Source organism: Tauraco erythrolophus, chromosome Z (genome assembly GCF_009769465.1).
Source record: "Tauraco erythrolophus isolate bTauEry1 chromosome Z, bTauEry1.pri, whole genome shotgun sequence".
In the NCBI taxonomy this organism is placed as follows: Eukaryota; Metazoa; Chordata; class Aves; order Musophagiformes; family Musophagidae; genus Tauraco; species Tauraco erythrolophus.
Genome location: NC_141496.1, coordinates 85,839,780 through 85,856,570, shown reverse-complemented (window position 1 = coordinate 85,856,570; position 16,791 = coordinate 85,839,780). Strand labels below are relative to the sequence as shown.

Sequence of the window (16,791 nt, the reverse complement as noted above, 5' to 3'; positions counted from 1 at the left end):
CTGATTGCCTTTACGGACCTATGATGCAGAGGATCAAAACACTGATGAACTCCCCGGCTTTGCTGAAATCACGTCATATGAATCCACTTACATGAAGAGATGTGCAAGCTCTTCCCTTGCGTGTGACTCGTGCTTGGTGTATGCTTTCCACTCAGGAGTTTCAGCAGATTATCAGAAAAATCCCATACCAGCTGTGTGGGGTGTGGTGCCTCCACAAAGTTAATAGTAGCATTCCCCTTAGAAGATGAGAGCTTTAAGAACTGAGCATGCTGTATGTCTGTGTATACTACTGCAGGGAACGAGAAATCTGTGCATATGTACCATAGGCATAGGAGAAGCAGTAGCTTTCTCTGTTTCCCTGTGTGCACAGCATCTCCAGTACTGCACGGCGAGGACGTTCTGCAGCAGACAAAGAAAACCTCAGTGCAGCTGGACTCAGCCCTTCATGTGTGACTGCACTGTCCAGCAGCGGTCGTTCTTCAGCTCCGAGATCCACCCTTTGTAACCTTTTCTTTGTCTCTCTTAAAATTGAAGGAGAAGAAATTTACAGATCCATAGGTTATTCTCAAAGAAGCTTTTCCATTGTAGTTTTTTGCTGTTTCATTTTGATACATATTTTTTTTTTTAATAATTATATATGTTGTGTTTTGGGTTTTTTTCTCAAGACACAGAACTTTCCACTAGATGGAGACAGGGCACTGGATCACTTTGTCCTCCAGCAGGACACTGACAATCAGGAACACAAAATAAAGCCCAAACATGAGAAAGCCCAGGATTTTATTCATCCTCCACTTGCAGGAAGCGATGGAGAGGATGACAAAGAGCAGCATGATGAAGAGGAGGACGATCGCACAGAACAGACCATTGCTGCTCACTGCCACTGGGGCAAAGCTGTTAATCACAGCATACAGGAGCCACGGAAGAGGAAGGCTGTTAAGAAACAGAAAAAATAAATTTGAAATATTGCAGAGGTGTAGAAAGAGGCACTAGAATGTTTCTGGAGGCACTTCAAAATACAGCCAGAAGTTTCCAGCATAAAGTGAGGCAGGAAAAGTTTCAACTCTGCTAGTAAGTACATAAATCTAATTTGTCAGCTTACTCGTGGTTCTTTGGGAGAATACATGGGATTTAGACTCCCCACTCTTTCCACCAGTTATGTTGGTGAGTTGTATTTCCCTTGGCTGACAAACCACCTGGCATTCTGTCTGTGAGCAGGAAGACCCCTTTCATCTGTTTCTGGATTTCGGACCATCTGTGGAGGAATCTACTTCTACTCTGTTTCCAGGATCCTGCAGGACAGGAGGGTGGGTCGCCTAAAGACACGCTCTTGACTTGAAGAACCAGCACTCTGCAAGGCATTGCCCTCCAAAATTTGGCCCTCAAAAGACTTGATCCACATTTACTGTATAAACCTGTGTTAGAATGTGAACTTCAACTGAACTCCAGCTTAATTTCTATTTCTATATTTGCTGTCATCTCATTTCTCATCTCTGATGCCACAGAACGAAGCAACAACTCTCTGGAAGATGTCAAGATGAAATAAATATTTAAGCCACTGATCAGAGCTTAGCAGGCTTAGAAAGCATGAAAAGAGCTGTCAGAAGCTCACAACATTCAAACTTTGAACAAGCAGCTCAAGAGAGAATAACTTATTACAGCCTTAGTGCTAACTACACCAACCTCTAGCTCAACTGCACTATTTCTGTTGTAAATATACCAGGTCTCTCAGACTGGCACAGCACAACAACATTTCCATTGGCAGGAAGACTAAAAGTTTTAAGAAAAGTGAGAAAGTATTGCAAAAGAGAAAAGTTTTGTAATGCACTCTACGTGCGCTAAGTTGAGGAACATAGTAACAAATAACGTATTCATATATTTTGCAGATCTGCTGCTTATAGATGTTATTTCAAACATTTCATGCTTCTGGATTATCAGAAAAAAAGTGGCCCAGTTTTTCTGCTGTCCAAAGGTACTGCCCTCAGCTGACAGATGGAATAAAAAAGGCACTTACTAGGATCCCTTTTTGTACCTGTGCAGTTGCTGGTATATTATCAGCAGTGAAAACCATGACCTGTTCTACGACTATGCTGTTCAGGACCACAACCGTGACCACATTTGTTCTTCTGCATTTGTGATGGCAAGAGATGACCAAAGATGGAGAAACTGAGAACATGGGCATGATTCTCAGTGCCTGTATCCTGTGTTGAAGATGGGAACATGGGAATAAAGACAGAGCTTGCCTGTATATTTCCTGCACGTTTTTGAAACACTGAGGCATAGATGAAAACATTTCTAGGACCTGATCTAGCTTGGCCTCAAAAGGTCAAAAAGGAATTTCAATTCCAACCCGATGTCACACATCATTATCCTAGAGCTGCTGTGAAGCAGTAAATAGCACATTTCTGCACAATCTTATGTTGCTTCACATTGTCAGAGCTATACAAAGGGTCCTTTGTGTTAATGGAGAAGTGGTTTGTAATTTGTACTTGCCAGGTATATAAAAAAATCACGTCAACAACAGCCTAAACAAGCTACACAAGACAATGACATTCTGTTTTCATTACAGCAAACGTTGAACACTTCAGAGGCAGTCAATTGTTCCCAATCATCATTTATAAACAAAGCTCTAGTAAAAGCACAATGAGTGGCAACATAGGCAAACAACAGCAACCTGACAAAATCATAACAAGCTTCAGAAATTCCTTCTTGGAACAATGCTCTTGCCTACTTTTTAAAGTGCAATTCACTTGGCTAGGCAGCTCTGCAATGTATCAAAGAGAGAATCAGGCAACAAATTTGTAATGATTCCTTCATGCAAATATCTATAAACTTCTGAGCGCTTGAAATAGTAACATCCGTTGCATATTTGCATCACTCTCCTTTTTGAGCATCACTGGCAGAAAATTGTTGTAGACAACACCTTGGCACAACCACGGCAACGTGCTAAGAGCAAAAGACTTGTTAAAATACACACAATTCTCTTGCTGTAGTACTTACCCCACTGTGATGTCAAATATGTTGCTTCCCACAGAACTGGATACAGCCATGTCCCCCAGACCTTTGCGTGCTACAATGACACTGGTAATAAGGTCAGGAATGGATGTGCCAGCAGCTAGAATAGTCAATCCCATGATTTCTTCACTAATACCAATGGTCTCTCCAACCTAAAAGGGTTTAAGCAAAAACAGAAAAAAAAAGTCCTGCAGCGAAGCAATGCTTTCTGCTGTAAACCTGAATACTGTCCTGGAGCTTGCCGACTAGCTTGGAGAATACAGGCAAAATTTGAGAATTACTCATTTTCACAGATTTCCACAGGCTTCAGGAGAAAGATAAGATTGTCAAATAGAACCAGTAGGTATTGACAAGCGGCTGCTGATAGCTCTGACGTTACCAGAATGATCAAGTCCTCCTGTGGTCAGGACAACCACAGCTCTCTGAACTACTTTCCATTTACTGAGTAGTGATTTACTTCATCCATGGTTGCAGCTCCTAAAATAAAGCACTACTCAGCATGAGGCAGACGACGGACTCTGATTCTAAACCATCTCTCACAGCGCAAAACACAACGTAGGGCTTGTATTTTGTACCAGTATCACCTGCTTACCTGATGTGCCCACCAGACCATTAAGTAAGAAAAAAATGCAATCCAGCTGATAGAGCCAAAAAATGTGATAGGAAAAAATTTTCTTGATGTCTGAAACAGAAACAAAAAGAAACAGTGAAGACCTATGTTGAAGGCAGACGTGCTGTACTCTTATTTGCTTTTCAAAATGCTAGTGGCCTATCATTTCTTCTGATCATCTGTTCTGACCAACTGTTCTGATCATCATCAGATGATCAAAATAAATGCCAAGAATGATATGAAACTGACTCCCTGCACTGGTGTATACTTACCTATGCCTCACTCTTCCAACCGCTTGTAAAATAACACCTCGTAACAACTTGAATGATGAATGACAACTTTTGGGTTGTCATTTGTATCATATTGTTATGCCACAGTTTGCATATGTGTTTATTGAATGGTGGTTTGACTTCTAAATTTATTTGTAACTTCATGCTTATTCAGAAGGAATGTTCTCAAATTGCTAAAACAGGTATCCATGCCTTTCATTCATACCTCAGTAACAACACTTTTCACAGTGCAACAACACCTTTCACAGTCAGTATAACAAAGGCTGCCATATGACAGAGATAAAAAGAACACACATCTAAAATTTATTAGAGCATTTACATTTCTTGGGAAAACAACTCACTTTTTCAATTTGAACAAAAGATACATGAAGCACATATTTGCCATGTTTTGTTTTGTAGAGAAGTTTGCTACAAAAACATGTAAAACACACTCCGAGGCCCTTCAGTGAATTAAAAAATCTGTGTGACACCAAAGTAACTTCATTTTCATTTTCAGTGTCTCCCTTACTAATGTCAAACTTCGACTAGATCGCGTTCTTGCAGCCAATGAATGGGTTATAGTCAGATTAATGATTCATTTTGGTTTCTCTTCTTTGCAGTCTTTTGCATCATCCATATTTCCTATTGGCTAGGTAGATCTATATAACAAGAAGAGATCAAGTTAACTCCTAAAGGAAGGAAACATGACTGCAGTACTGTACCAGGCAATCATTGTCTAATTCAAATTGCTGTTTAAAATGAAGTTTGTACTGTGAACAAATGCTGCCAGTCTTGAATGAAATCACAATCTTCATGGGCATGGACCTTCTGAACACAGATCCTCACTCCAGATGAATTCTGACGTGCCACTATCAGAGTCCTACAAATTTCCATGAATAAGCAGTAGGACTGCTTGTGGAAGTAAGTTATACCTCTTTGAATACCTATTCCAGCTGCTGCTCGATCTCGCACTACTTTTTCCTGCTAACTCCGTGCTAAATACACTTCCACTTTTCGCTCTGCAGGGGACTCCAGAATTTTTGGGCAGCACACCTTGCCTGTACCTGGCTCCTCTGCAGGATGTGCCCATGCTGCACCAGGAGACTCGCTAGCCTGTGAGCCATTCCTAGGTGTTGTGCGAGCAAACAGGACTTCGGGGCTTTCCCTGAACATGACTTCTGGAGAGAAAACACCATTTGGATTTTGCCAATTCAGCTTGCTCAAGCCATGATAAAGCCCTCTTTTTTAGGGAGTTTACAGAGCTGCACAGCCAGCCTTTCCTGTTTAACACACAAGAGGCGTTTTTATGGGACAGTCTCATGTTTGGGAACTGATTCAGCATGGATGGCTGCGGAGTGAGAGGTGCCCAGTGAATGGGGCTGGCCATTAAACCTAGTCACGCGGGAACGACAGTGTCTTTGTCAGCTGAGCCAGAAAAGAGCGAGGCTGGTCTGCAGCTCATTGAAATTGTGTAGACTCTTTCTGCTGATGTAGATGGAATGAGATCAGGTCATTACTGACAGGAAAAAGTTAAAGTCAGCACTGGCAATTGTGCACACTCATCTACAGGACTGGACAATTAAAAAGTCCGTTATCTCCTCTAGCATCGGGTGCAGCTGCAGCCTGTGCTAGAGAACACTTACTCACTCCCTGTGGGCACTCGGCATAATGCTAAATGACCTCCTGAAAACTGAGCTTGTAAACATTGACTAACACGACCTATACCACTCCACAACCGAATATACATAGGAACACACAACAGAGATGGTACACATTTAAGAACGGTCCCAAACTCCTTCATATATAAATAAATAACTGAGCTTCTCTTGGAGCAAGAAAATCATTCCAGCAGGTGTTTTAAAAGCATTCTCTTTAAATATAGGCATAAATAGCCACAATGGCACCTGGAAACATCCTTTTCATAAAATTCCATTACCATCACAAGCTCTGTTTCTAGAGCTGCCCAGGGTACTTTGGTTGATCTGCTTCTTAACTGCTTCTTAACTCTTTACAGAGCAAAAAGAGTTACTTTTTCAAAACACAGTTCTAAATTTTTATCAAACCAGAAAATGTGATAATGAGCTTCTGATGTTTAAACGTACTCAGGTGGACTTTAAATTTTAAAATAAAAACTTTACACGCGTTGGAGGATAGAAGAGTTTATCTGAAAAGGAACACAGTTTGAAAGGAACACAAAGATGGCTGTTAAAATAGCGATCAGACACCAGTGAGAGTGGAACTGAGTCCGGAAGGGATAAATGAATCTAAACAGCAATTTACCCCCTCCCCCCCTTTTTTTTTTTTTTTTAAACGAAACAGCCAGCACTTCTCTTTCACCATTCTCAGTAGCCCACTCTTTCAACAAGATTTTTTGCCTTCCTTGTAAAAACTGGGATTTTCTGGCAACCTGTACAGTGAATGAGATGACGAAGTGACAAGCTTGTTGCAGCTGGTCACAAAATCTCCACAGAGCACCTCATAGCAGTGCAATTTGAATTATCACTACACAACACTCAAGATGTAGGCATACATTGACTTATGGAAATCTGATACAACAAGAGCTGTACTGGGCAGTAACAGCTCTCTGCCAATGTGACTGCACATACCAAATGGTTCTTGTAAAACGACGAGACATTGCCTATCTGAGTTGGGGATCCACAGAACTCGGATGGCTAAGAATTACGAGTCAGGAACTCTGCAGCGTGTGTATTCCTAGCCTGTCTTAGGCAATTCTCTCCCAGTAAAATTAACTGATAAGCAGCAGTTCAAGATTAAGAGTACTTTAATAGGCTTAACAGTTTAATTACCTATTTTAAAAGAGGGAACATTTAAACTCAAAAGGGCAAAATCTTACGCTTGTACATATTACAGGTGATGAAATCAAGACTGGACTCCATAGATTCTGCTATATAATTTGCATACAGATGAAATTTTTAAAAAGTAGTAATGAGAGTGCTGATTCTTTTTCAGATGCTGGATTTTATTTCCAGAGTATAATAATCATCATGCTTATTTTGTAACTAACGACAACATTCTTTTGAGATTCATCTCATTGCAACTCCCTAGCTCTTGGAAATACAGAGAGCTGCCAATTCTAAGCATTTTCCTAGAAGAATTAGTCAGAGACAGCTGACAGCAATACTTCTCTCCACCTTTTCTGGTAGCTGTTGTGATGGTTGCCTTGCAAAGACAGAGAGCCCAGTTTATTACCAATTGGTTCTGTTGTGGTCATGGTAACAGACAAATGAGAAAAGCCATGGCTCACTCAGTTCATATGCTATATTCTTTTAACAAAAGACAAATAATTTTGTAGTTTCAGTGTAGATTGGTTGGACTGGTAGTGTTCACGTCTATCAGCAATATTAATGACATATTTCTTGATACATTTCTGTGTTGATTTCATGCCAGTGTCTGAAAAACATGACTTTAAGTAGCAAGAATGATGCAAGTATGAAGGTTTTTTCTTCTAAGAGCCTGATCCTGAAAGATAGTGCTTAATAAATTGCAAAGTAACTGTCTTAATTTTAGCCAGTATTGTTACCAACATCTTTACTTTACCTTTAACCTGAATGAATCATATGTTTGTCTCGTACATAAATTTATCCGCATTGCAAGCTTTGATTTTCCTTTCGTACTTGACAGTGCTTAAATCTGATTACTCAGAACCTGCTCCTGTAACTGGATCTGTGCAGGAACATCTTGTCCTTGTCCCCTTGGTAACAGTACATCTCTGTATGGCAACAAGAGTTCAAGTAACTTGCACTTCTTCACTGGTAATGGGAATTGTAGAGATACAGTGAACCGCCCCATATGGGTCCAGTGACAGCAGGACTGAAGCCCCAATCCCCATTTTTCTGGCCTGTGCAGATGGACAGTGCAGTGTGACTACAACAAGAGATGGTGTCAATTCTGCCAGTGAACCACTGGGCCACCTTGGTCATGTCATTTTCATTTCAATCTTTCAATATCCCTTACTGCAGGTGGTGGACAGTTAATGTTTGTGGCCTTTACAGAGCCACGGGGGCAATAAGCTATTAGTACAGGAAAAACATCCGTTCTTGTTCAAAACACCTGAACAAAAGGTCAGGTACAAAATTCCCCAAGGGCACACTTACCTCTGGTGTACTGTCAGCAACATTATTGGTGTTATAGTAAGGATTTTAATATATACTGGCTTAATGTGAGCCGGTATCATTAAGGCACTACACACACTTAAATTAAAACATGTCAGCTATTGAATCAGCTGAGAATTCATTGAACTAACGCATAACCTACTCTAAGTCTATACAAATCTGCATATGGGTACACCAGAGTGTAATAAGGCAGCAAGGATTTTGCTAACTTCATAAACAGAGACCTTGTATGTGAAATAACTTGTCCAGAGTTTCTGGGTCCCATGGAGCTATGTACAGCTTGATATAAGTAAACGCAGTCAAACTATCTCCATTATGTGGAAATAAATTATACTTGAAAAGAGACTCTAGGAGGAAAGGAGAACTAATTTCTGAAGAGTGGATCCCACAGAGGATGTCAAAGGCTCCATATGGTCTCAAATCAGTATATAGCACACAAGTGTTCATTTTACATATACACATGCTAATCTCAGCATCCTGATGCAGAATTTGGGTTTCTGACTAAAATTACCACACTTGCAAATCAAGCCCCTGATGGTAGGTCTACCTACAAAATCTATTTAAGCATTATTTTAGGTTTGTTTTAACTTTCACCTCACAGATTTCATGGAAAGTTATTTTCTGATGCACATGCAGAGCTGTGATATTGTGTTTTGGGTTTGTTAGGAAGGGAATGGCAGGGATGGCACACAGGCGTAAGTGAGAATATTTTAGGGACAAACGCCCTAATGAAGTGCCCTTGAAAAGTTAGTTTATGCCGCCATCTCATTACTTCTTTGACAGCAATGTTCAAAGTAAGCAGCTTGTCATACTGATACAGTCTGTTAACCTCTTCTGTTATTACTACATGCAATTAAAAATTACATTTCTTTTACTTCTGTATAAAAAGCTACTCCTTTCAGTGAATGAAATTTTAAAACTCTGTTGCCCATTGGTGTATCTGACATACACAGCTGTGTTTATCTTTTGTGTTATGGCAGGGTATTTTAGCTGTAGGATGTCAGCATGCCAGTTCTTCCGTGAGCAACACTAGTGCTAATAATCACACGCATGACACAATTGCACGCAACTTCCTGAGATATTTGCTTTCCAAAACCATTATCTTAACAACTGTTCTCATTTGCACAGTACAGAATATTGGATTGACGTTAGCTTCAGATTTTCAAAATTCAAAATAATGCACATTACCTACTTCGTGGAAGTACTTACTCATTTTGAGTCGAATTATGGAAGAAAAATACAGGGATAGTTTTCAATTATAAAAGGAGGGTATAAATACAGAAATAAACAATGCTGAAATTTATGTAGTATGATCTCTGTGTTATCAAACAAAAGTGTTTACCAGAGTTGTTTGAAAACTTCAAGAAAATAAATCTTAAAGATTGCAAAGGAAAATGTCAGTTTACATCCTTTGAGAAACCTTTATCTAAAAACAAATCAGAGGTCTTATTTTTAGCTTGTTTCTTGCACTGAATTGCAGTTTTTCAGTGTGTGGGATGGGAATGTTTTTCAGCATGTGTGAGGAGGAAAAAAGAATTCACGGTGTTGATTTATAACCTTATAAGCTGTGCATCCCTCTCTTGCAGCAGTTTTAAATGTATTTCTGATCCAGAAAAGAAAAGAGATTAAAACACTACGAAAGGATTTTTTCAGCTTTTGACCTTTTTTCTTTCATTTTCCATGAGTCTCCCCAGTCAGGTCTATTTGTATATGTGAATACAAAAGCGTTAAGACTTGACAACTTGTCACAATACGTCATTTGTACTAATAGTCGGTCTTACATTACTTCAAGCTGTGTTTGGGACAAAACTAATAAGTATTTTACACATAGAAGGACTTACGGATCTTGTTCTAGTATGCAAATTAAAAGATGACAATTAGAAGACAATGGTCTAGTAGAACGCACATTTAAGAGAAACGCGTATCACTATTTTTGAACCACACAGAAAATTTAGACAGTCTAAAATCTTTCCAGTTGTATCCATTAGGGTGCTGCAGATGGACAGACTTCCTCAGCACTCACGTGATATTCAGCAGAGATCTAGAAATACAGATGTGAAGGCTCCAAAGAAGTTTCAAGAGCTTTCACTTTGTGCCATAAAGTATGAGTGAATATGAATGGCAATCTTCATAGAGCTATTACCAACCAGCTGCCCATAAGCACCCATTTGAAAATTCAAAGACTGATGTTGTGGCCTCTTCTTCAAAGAAGAAACTATAAAAAAAAATCATTACCTCTATTTTTACATAAAGTCACTACAGTCTGTTGTTGGCGTTTAGCTAGAGAGCCACTCTGTTGTCTGGAACACACAGACGTACAGCAACAGTTACTTACAGGTTTCCTGACATCTGGGAGGGAAGCCCACAGAGGGAAAACAATGGGCAATACAAGAAGGTAGGTGAGCTGCTTGCGTGGGGTGTCAGGCCAGGCTAGGCTGAGGGGCTGGTCCTCATCCTCTTCATTCTGTAAGAAAAGCCGCAGTGAGCAGAATATTGAAGTGGATGAATGAGGTTAGGGAGTCTTCAAAGAGGAGTCTTGGGGATGGTGCTGTGTTTCGGTGAGAATCCAGGAGGTCTGAAAACATTTCATTAACACCACACCTACGTAACAACATTAGCTAGGACACATTAAAGAGATTTTGGGCAGACTCTGAGGTATCCCTGCAGCACAGGCTGCCTGAGGACATCCATTTCCAGCTGTGCCGACAGCGATGCTGGTCCCTTGGGATGCACTGGAGAGGAATCTTGTGCCTCTGATATGTCTTCCCACAGGCCCTCCCTTGGAATGTGGGCTAGTCTAGTCAAGGATCAAAACTGGTCTGGACTGCATCAAGGCTGGCCACATAGAGACAGGCATAGGGATAGGGACAGGGATAGGGACAGAGAGATGTGTGTGTGTGTGTGTACACATGGACAAACATATATATGCATATAAATAGAAATACATACATGTGCATATATACATGTATACATATATCTAACTTTTTAAGCTCCTGTGAGTAACTTAAAATGTTACTATTTAAGACATATATATATAGGACCATAGGGTAATTCAGGGTGTCAGGGACCTGGGGAGCTCCACTGCTCAGCCTGGGCAGTCAGACCAGGCTGCTCAGGGCTTTGTCCAGTCAAGCTGTGAAACCATCAAGGATGGAGATGGTCCAACCTCCCCGGGCCCCGGCTCCACCTCTGGGCTGTCCTCATGGGGATAAGGCTTCTCCTTATCTCCAGCCTGATCCTCTTGTGTTTAGACCAGCCACACACGGCTGTCCTCTTAACAACTGGGTGCTAGAACTAAAGGAGAGACATGCCTCTCCTATTGGTGTAGCTGATTTTCTCATCAATCCCTAATCTCCTTTTATGTGTATGCTCTTCACCTGTCACCTCTATTACAGAGCAGGCATATAGGGACCTTCTCCCACAACAGAAACCCTTTTGGCTGCCACACACTTCTCCTTCCTTAGGCTGCTCCTGCTAACAAAATGGAGCCCTCTCAGACTGCCACAGAAAGAAAGCAGAGTGAGCATGATTCAGCCTTTTGAGTGTATGTATTAAAATAACTTTTTAACTTTTAAAACAAGTGGGTAATGTCTCCAAAATTGCAAGTGCATCTAACTTATGCCACAGAATGAAGCAACAGAATAAATGGCCTAAACAGTTCTTTCACATAGATGTGTGTAATGCAAACACTGTTAAGCCTGTGGAAAGAGTCCTAGAGAGCTCAGTGAAAGCTAAAGAAGTCCAAAAAAGATTACCCAGTGAAAACTGTTTGAGAGCATGAGAGGTATACAACTACTTCTTCACGTAGTGTTCTTGTTTTCTTCTTTTGCAAAAAGATAACTGCTGCGAATTCAGTCTTCTCTGCACCGTGCAAGCTACTCTTCTCACGGATCTATAGTGCATGTTTCCTGCCAGTCACTGCCCTCTCTTAAGATTGCTTACGTAAACCTTAAGACAATGATATGAGAAGCAGTCATTTGAATGATCACACCAGTTATTTTTTTCTAAGCAAATGAGTTATTGATGAAATGTCACCATATGTTAGTATTGTTCATAACATTTTCTGTTTACTGCTAATTTTGATTGAAGAAGTGGTCTTAATTATTCCTCTATTATGAACTCCTGAATTGTTCAACTGCTCAGCTAGTGAACTGATCAGTACCTACAGAAGCAAGCTTAACTCTTAGCTCAGGCTCTTCCATCATGGCTGTATCATCTGACACCAATGGACTGGAAGCAAATCTCTGTTTACCTCTTGACACACTGACAGGCTGCAGCTACTTTGACATTTATGTGTTGACATCAAGATAAGACAGTGTTTTGTTAACTCCTTCACTTTATGAAACTCCCAACTTGCATGATTGTTAAGACGGTAGTAAATTGAACAGGTCATAACAGGTATAATCACTACAAGATGTTAAAAACATACCCAGGCACAATTTGTCACACTTCACCCAGTACTTAAGAGGTTCTTGAGCAACTTAAGAGGCTAGCTTTTGCGTTTAGCTTTCAGCCCTTTACCAAAGTGGGCAGATGACCTGTACTTCACTCCTGCAATCTGCTGAAGCCTGACTTTTGGGGGACTTGGGCCAGTACAGGAGTTTGTGGGGCTACTTCCTAAAAACCAAATCAATTTTTTCCCATTCTGTCAGATGCTGTTGAGGTGAGAAAATCAATCTGAGATGGACGCTCAGCTTTGAAATATGATGACTGAGGTTAAATTTGAGCACGAAAGGACCAATTGAAGGGTTGCCTAGGTAACTCTTTCTGAGTGGCCTGTGTATAATTCAAGCAGCGGACTCAGCTGGAATAAAGCTCCATAAATGACTGCTTCATAAACAGCACTGAGTGACAAAGTACTTCCTGAATTGCCATCTTTAGAGATTAGTCATGATTAACAACTGTATTTAATCACAACAAAAGCTTTACATCAGTCTGAGTTTGCACATGAGTCTGCAAAATGTATGGAAATGAATTCCTACATTGGTTCATGCAGTACTGTACCAGTACGCACTGTTCTTCAACACTGGGCCTCACTCTGGTCTTGTGTCTGTGTCAAACAGCATTGGGCTAGCACGAGCACAGGCAACATGAACGGCTGTAGCAAAGGATCACAAGGAATCACACATGGAGATTGCCAAATGTCTCTTGAGAAACCTTGCTCCACCTGTTTTGAGATCTTCACCTTCAGGTTATAGTGCCTCATCCCTCTCCCCAAGACAATTATCCTCAAAATATAAGGCCAAACTCGAGCTCACAGTGCAGTAGGGCAAAACTCTTTTCCATGCTAATTTAACTCCAGGATCCATTACAGATGCCATAAACTGGATCTCCATTTCCTATTTCGTAAATCAGAATCAGCATCTGATTTTCAAATGCTGACCTTCCAAAAACCAGTGGAAGCAAGGAAGTTCAACATATTTATAAATCTAGCTTCCATGAACTTTAAAGCAATGCTGAGCTATCCACTGAGGTTGAAGACATGAAATGGAAATAATTTTGGCAGCTATAAAACCATGCAAATGTGAGTGTCTGGACTAAGCAGCAGTGATATAAATTGACTCAGCACAGATTTATGGCAGAGATTGTGTGCACTGTCTGTGGCTCCAGCCTATCTGCAAAGTACATACTCAATATGCATCCTCACAGTTCGTAGAAATGAATACAGGAGATATAGTTTCGATTTATTTTAGTCTGCATGAAGTAAAGACAGCACTTGCAATGTTCAGTATGATTCTCTTCCGCAATGTTAAGAAGAAAAACATAATGATTAACATGATATGAACACTGGATTTCAGATGCCTGAATACACATGGTGGTGCCATTTTAGATACCTTCTGGTATCTCACTTGACTTCCACATGCTCCATCAGAAGCGGAGAATATTCTGCTTCTTTACGGCATACGTGCCACCACTATGCAAAAATTTCCATTTCTCTAGGCCAGCTTAGGTGGTACTACCTACCCACCTACACACAAATGAGCCCTACCCCAAAACTCACTCCCTGCTACGACTCTGTAGCTAATTAGCTTTAAAGATACTGGAGTGAACATATGGAAAAGCTGCATTAGTTGATATTACAAACTCTGATGATAATCCAATATCTACACAAAGTTTCATGTGAACCTAAATTTAACTGCTGTCACAAAAACACAGGTCATATTATAGAATCATAGAATGGTTAGGGTTGGAAGGGACCTCAAAGATCATCTAGTTCCAACCCCACTGCCATGGGCAGGGAAATCCTCCACCACACCAGGCTGCCCAAAGCCTCATCCAACCTGGGTTTATAGTCTTTGACTTTATAGTCAAGTAAAACCTGAAGCTGTACAGACAATCACGGTTCTCCTACATTTCCAAGTCCATTTTGGTGACTTGTCTGAAAGGATTGTCCAGAATATGCTACTGACCATAGAACTGAACAGTTTACTTATATTAATACAAATAGCATTAGTTCTAAGTGTTCTAGATAGTCATATCAATATCATTCCTGGCAGAAATGACTGGCACCAGTATCACTTTCTCTTATCCAGCATCATCATCTGAAGACCTTTTCCCAGGCTGCATTTAAAGGTTGATGACTGGTAGGTAATAAGCAATTTGGGGGAAGTGGGAGAGGATAAAGTAATGTAAAATCTCTACAGTTTTTTATAATACAGTAAGATTGATTGAACTAAGAAGATAGGAACAGCCATATTAAGTCAGACCAAAGGCCCGTTTACACCAGTATCTTGCTTCTGGCAATGGTCACACATGGGCACTCAGGGAAGAAGTATTGGAATGTGGCATATTTTTTCATCTTCCACAAATTCATAGAATCACAGGATCATAGAATCATTTAGGCTGGAAAAGACCTTTAAGATCATCAAGTCCAACCATAAACCTAACACTGCCAAGACCACTAAACCATGTTCCTAAGCACCACATCTACATGTCTTTTAAAAACTTCCAGGGATGGTGACTCATCCGCTTCCCTGGGCAGCCTGTTCCAATGCTTGACAACCCTTTCAGTGGAGACATTTTCCCTAATATCCAATCTAAACCTCTCCTGGCACAATTTTAGGCCATTTCCTCTTGTTGTATCACTTGTTATTTGGGAGAAGAGACCGATACCCACCTTGCTACAGCCTCCTTTCATGTAGTCGTAGAGAGCGATACGGTCTCCCCTCAGCTTCCCTCTCTCCAGGCTAAACAACCCCAGTTCCCTCAGCTGCTCCTCGTAAGACTTGTGCTCCAGATCCTTCACCAGCTTCATTGCTCTTCTTTGGACACGCTCCAGCACCTCAATGTCTTTCTTGTAGTAAGGGGCTCAAAACTGAACACATTATTTAAGGTGCAGGCTCACCAGTGCTGAGTACAGGAGTATGATCACTTCCCTAGTCCTGCTGGCCACCCTATTTCTGATACAAGCCAGGATGCTATTGGCCTTCTTGGCCACCTCAGCACGCTGCTGGCTCACATTCAGCCAGTCGTGGACCAACACCCTCAGGTCCTTTTCTTCCAGGCAGCTTTCCAGCCACTCTTCCCCAAGCTGTAGCACTGCACGGGGTTATGGTGACCCAAGTGCAGGACCCAGCACTTGGCCTTGTTGAACCTCATACAATTGGCCCCAGCCCATCAATCCAGTCTATCCAGATCCTTCTGTAGAGCCTTTCTGCTCTCCAGCAGATCAATACTCCTGCCCAACTTGGTGTCATCCACAAACTTCCTGAGGGTGCACTCGATACCCTCATCCAGATCATTGATAAAGACATTATACAGAGCCGACCCAAATAGTGAGCCTTGGGGTACACCACTTGTGACTGGCCATCAAATGGATTTAAATCCATTCTTCACAACTCTCTGGGTCAAGGTAATTCCAACTATAAGTACACACTGGGTGAAGAATGGACTAAAAGCAGCCCTGAGGAGAAGTGCTGGTTCATGAGAAGCTCAACACGTGCACATGCAGCCCAGAAAGCCAACCATATCCTGGGCTGCATCAAAAGAAGCGTGGGCAGCAGGTTGAGGGAAGTGATTCTGCCCTTCTACTCTGCTCTTGTGAGACCCCACCTGAAGTACTGTTTTCAGCTTTGGGGCCCTCAACATAAGAAGAACATGGAACTGTTGGAGCAAGTCCAGAAGAAGGCCACCAAGATGACTGGAGGGCTGGAACACCTCTGCTGAGAGAGTTGGGGTTGTTCAGCTGGGAGAAGAGAAGGCTCTGGGGACACCTTATAGCAGTCTTCCAGTACTTAAAGGGGGCCTACAAGAAAGCTGGAGAGGGACTTTTTGCAAGGGCATGTAGTGACAGGACAAGGGGCAATGGCTTTAAACTGAAGGAGGGGAGATTTAGATTAGATCTGAGGAAGAAATTTTTTACCATGAGGGTGGTGAGGCACTGGAACAGGTTGCCCAGAGAAGTTGTGGATGCCCCATCCCCGGAGATGTTCAAGGCCAAGTTGGATGAGGCTTTGGGCAATGTGATCTAGTGCAAGGTGTCTCTGCCCATGGCAGGGGGATTGGAATTAGATGATCTTTAAGATCCGTGCCAAGCCAAATCATTCTATGATTCTAGTTGTATGAGTCATCCCACCATGTTTATGTGACTGCAATTACATCATAGTTTTCCAGCTGAACAATGGCTTCCAGCTCCTCCTGTTTGTTGCCCATGCTGTGTGCATTGGTACAGATGTACTTCAGTTGGGCTATTGGTCCTTCCATCTTCTTCTGGGGAGACGCCTTAATTCCCATGTGACTATTCTCAGGTGCTTACGTGGTTTCTAAC

The 16,791-nt window shown here is 41.4% G+C and overlaps 1 protein-coding gene across 2 annotated transcripts in view; it reads right to left on the bottom strand.

Moving 5' to 3' along the window:
- Positions 1-680: 680 nt before the first annotated feature.
- The window catches only part of SLC24A2 (solute carrier family 24 member 2), a 113,620-nt gene continuing 97,509 nt past the window's right edge, over positions 681-16,791 (bottom strand). For both annotated transcript variants that reach the window (XM_086629017.1, XM_086629019.1), the window contains 4 exons: positions 10,360-10,488; positions 3,605-3,694; positions 2,998-3,164; positions 681-930 (listed from right to left, as the gene is read on the bottom strand). In XM_086629017.1, coding sequence (XP_086485143.1) covers positions 681-930; positions 2,998-3,164; positions 3,605-3,694; positions 10,360-10,488 — 636 coding nt within the window. The remainder of the gene's footprint in view (positions 931-2,997; positions 3,165-3,604; positions 3,695-10,359; positions 10,489-16,791) is intronic.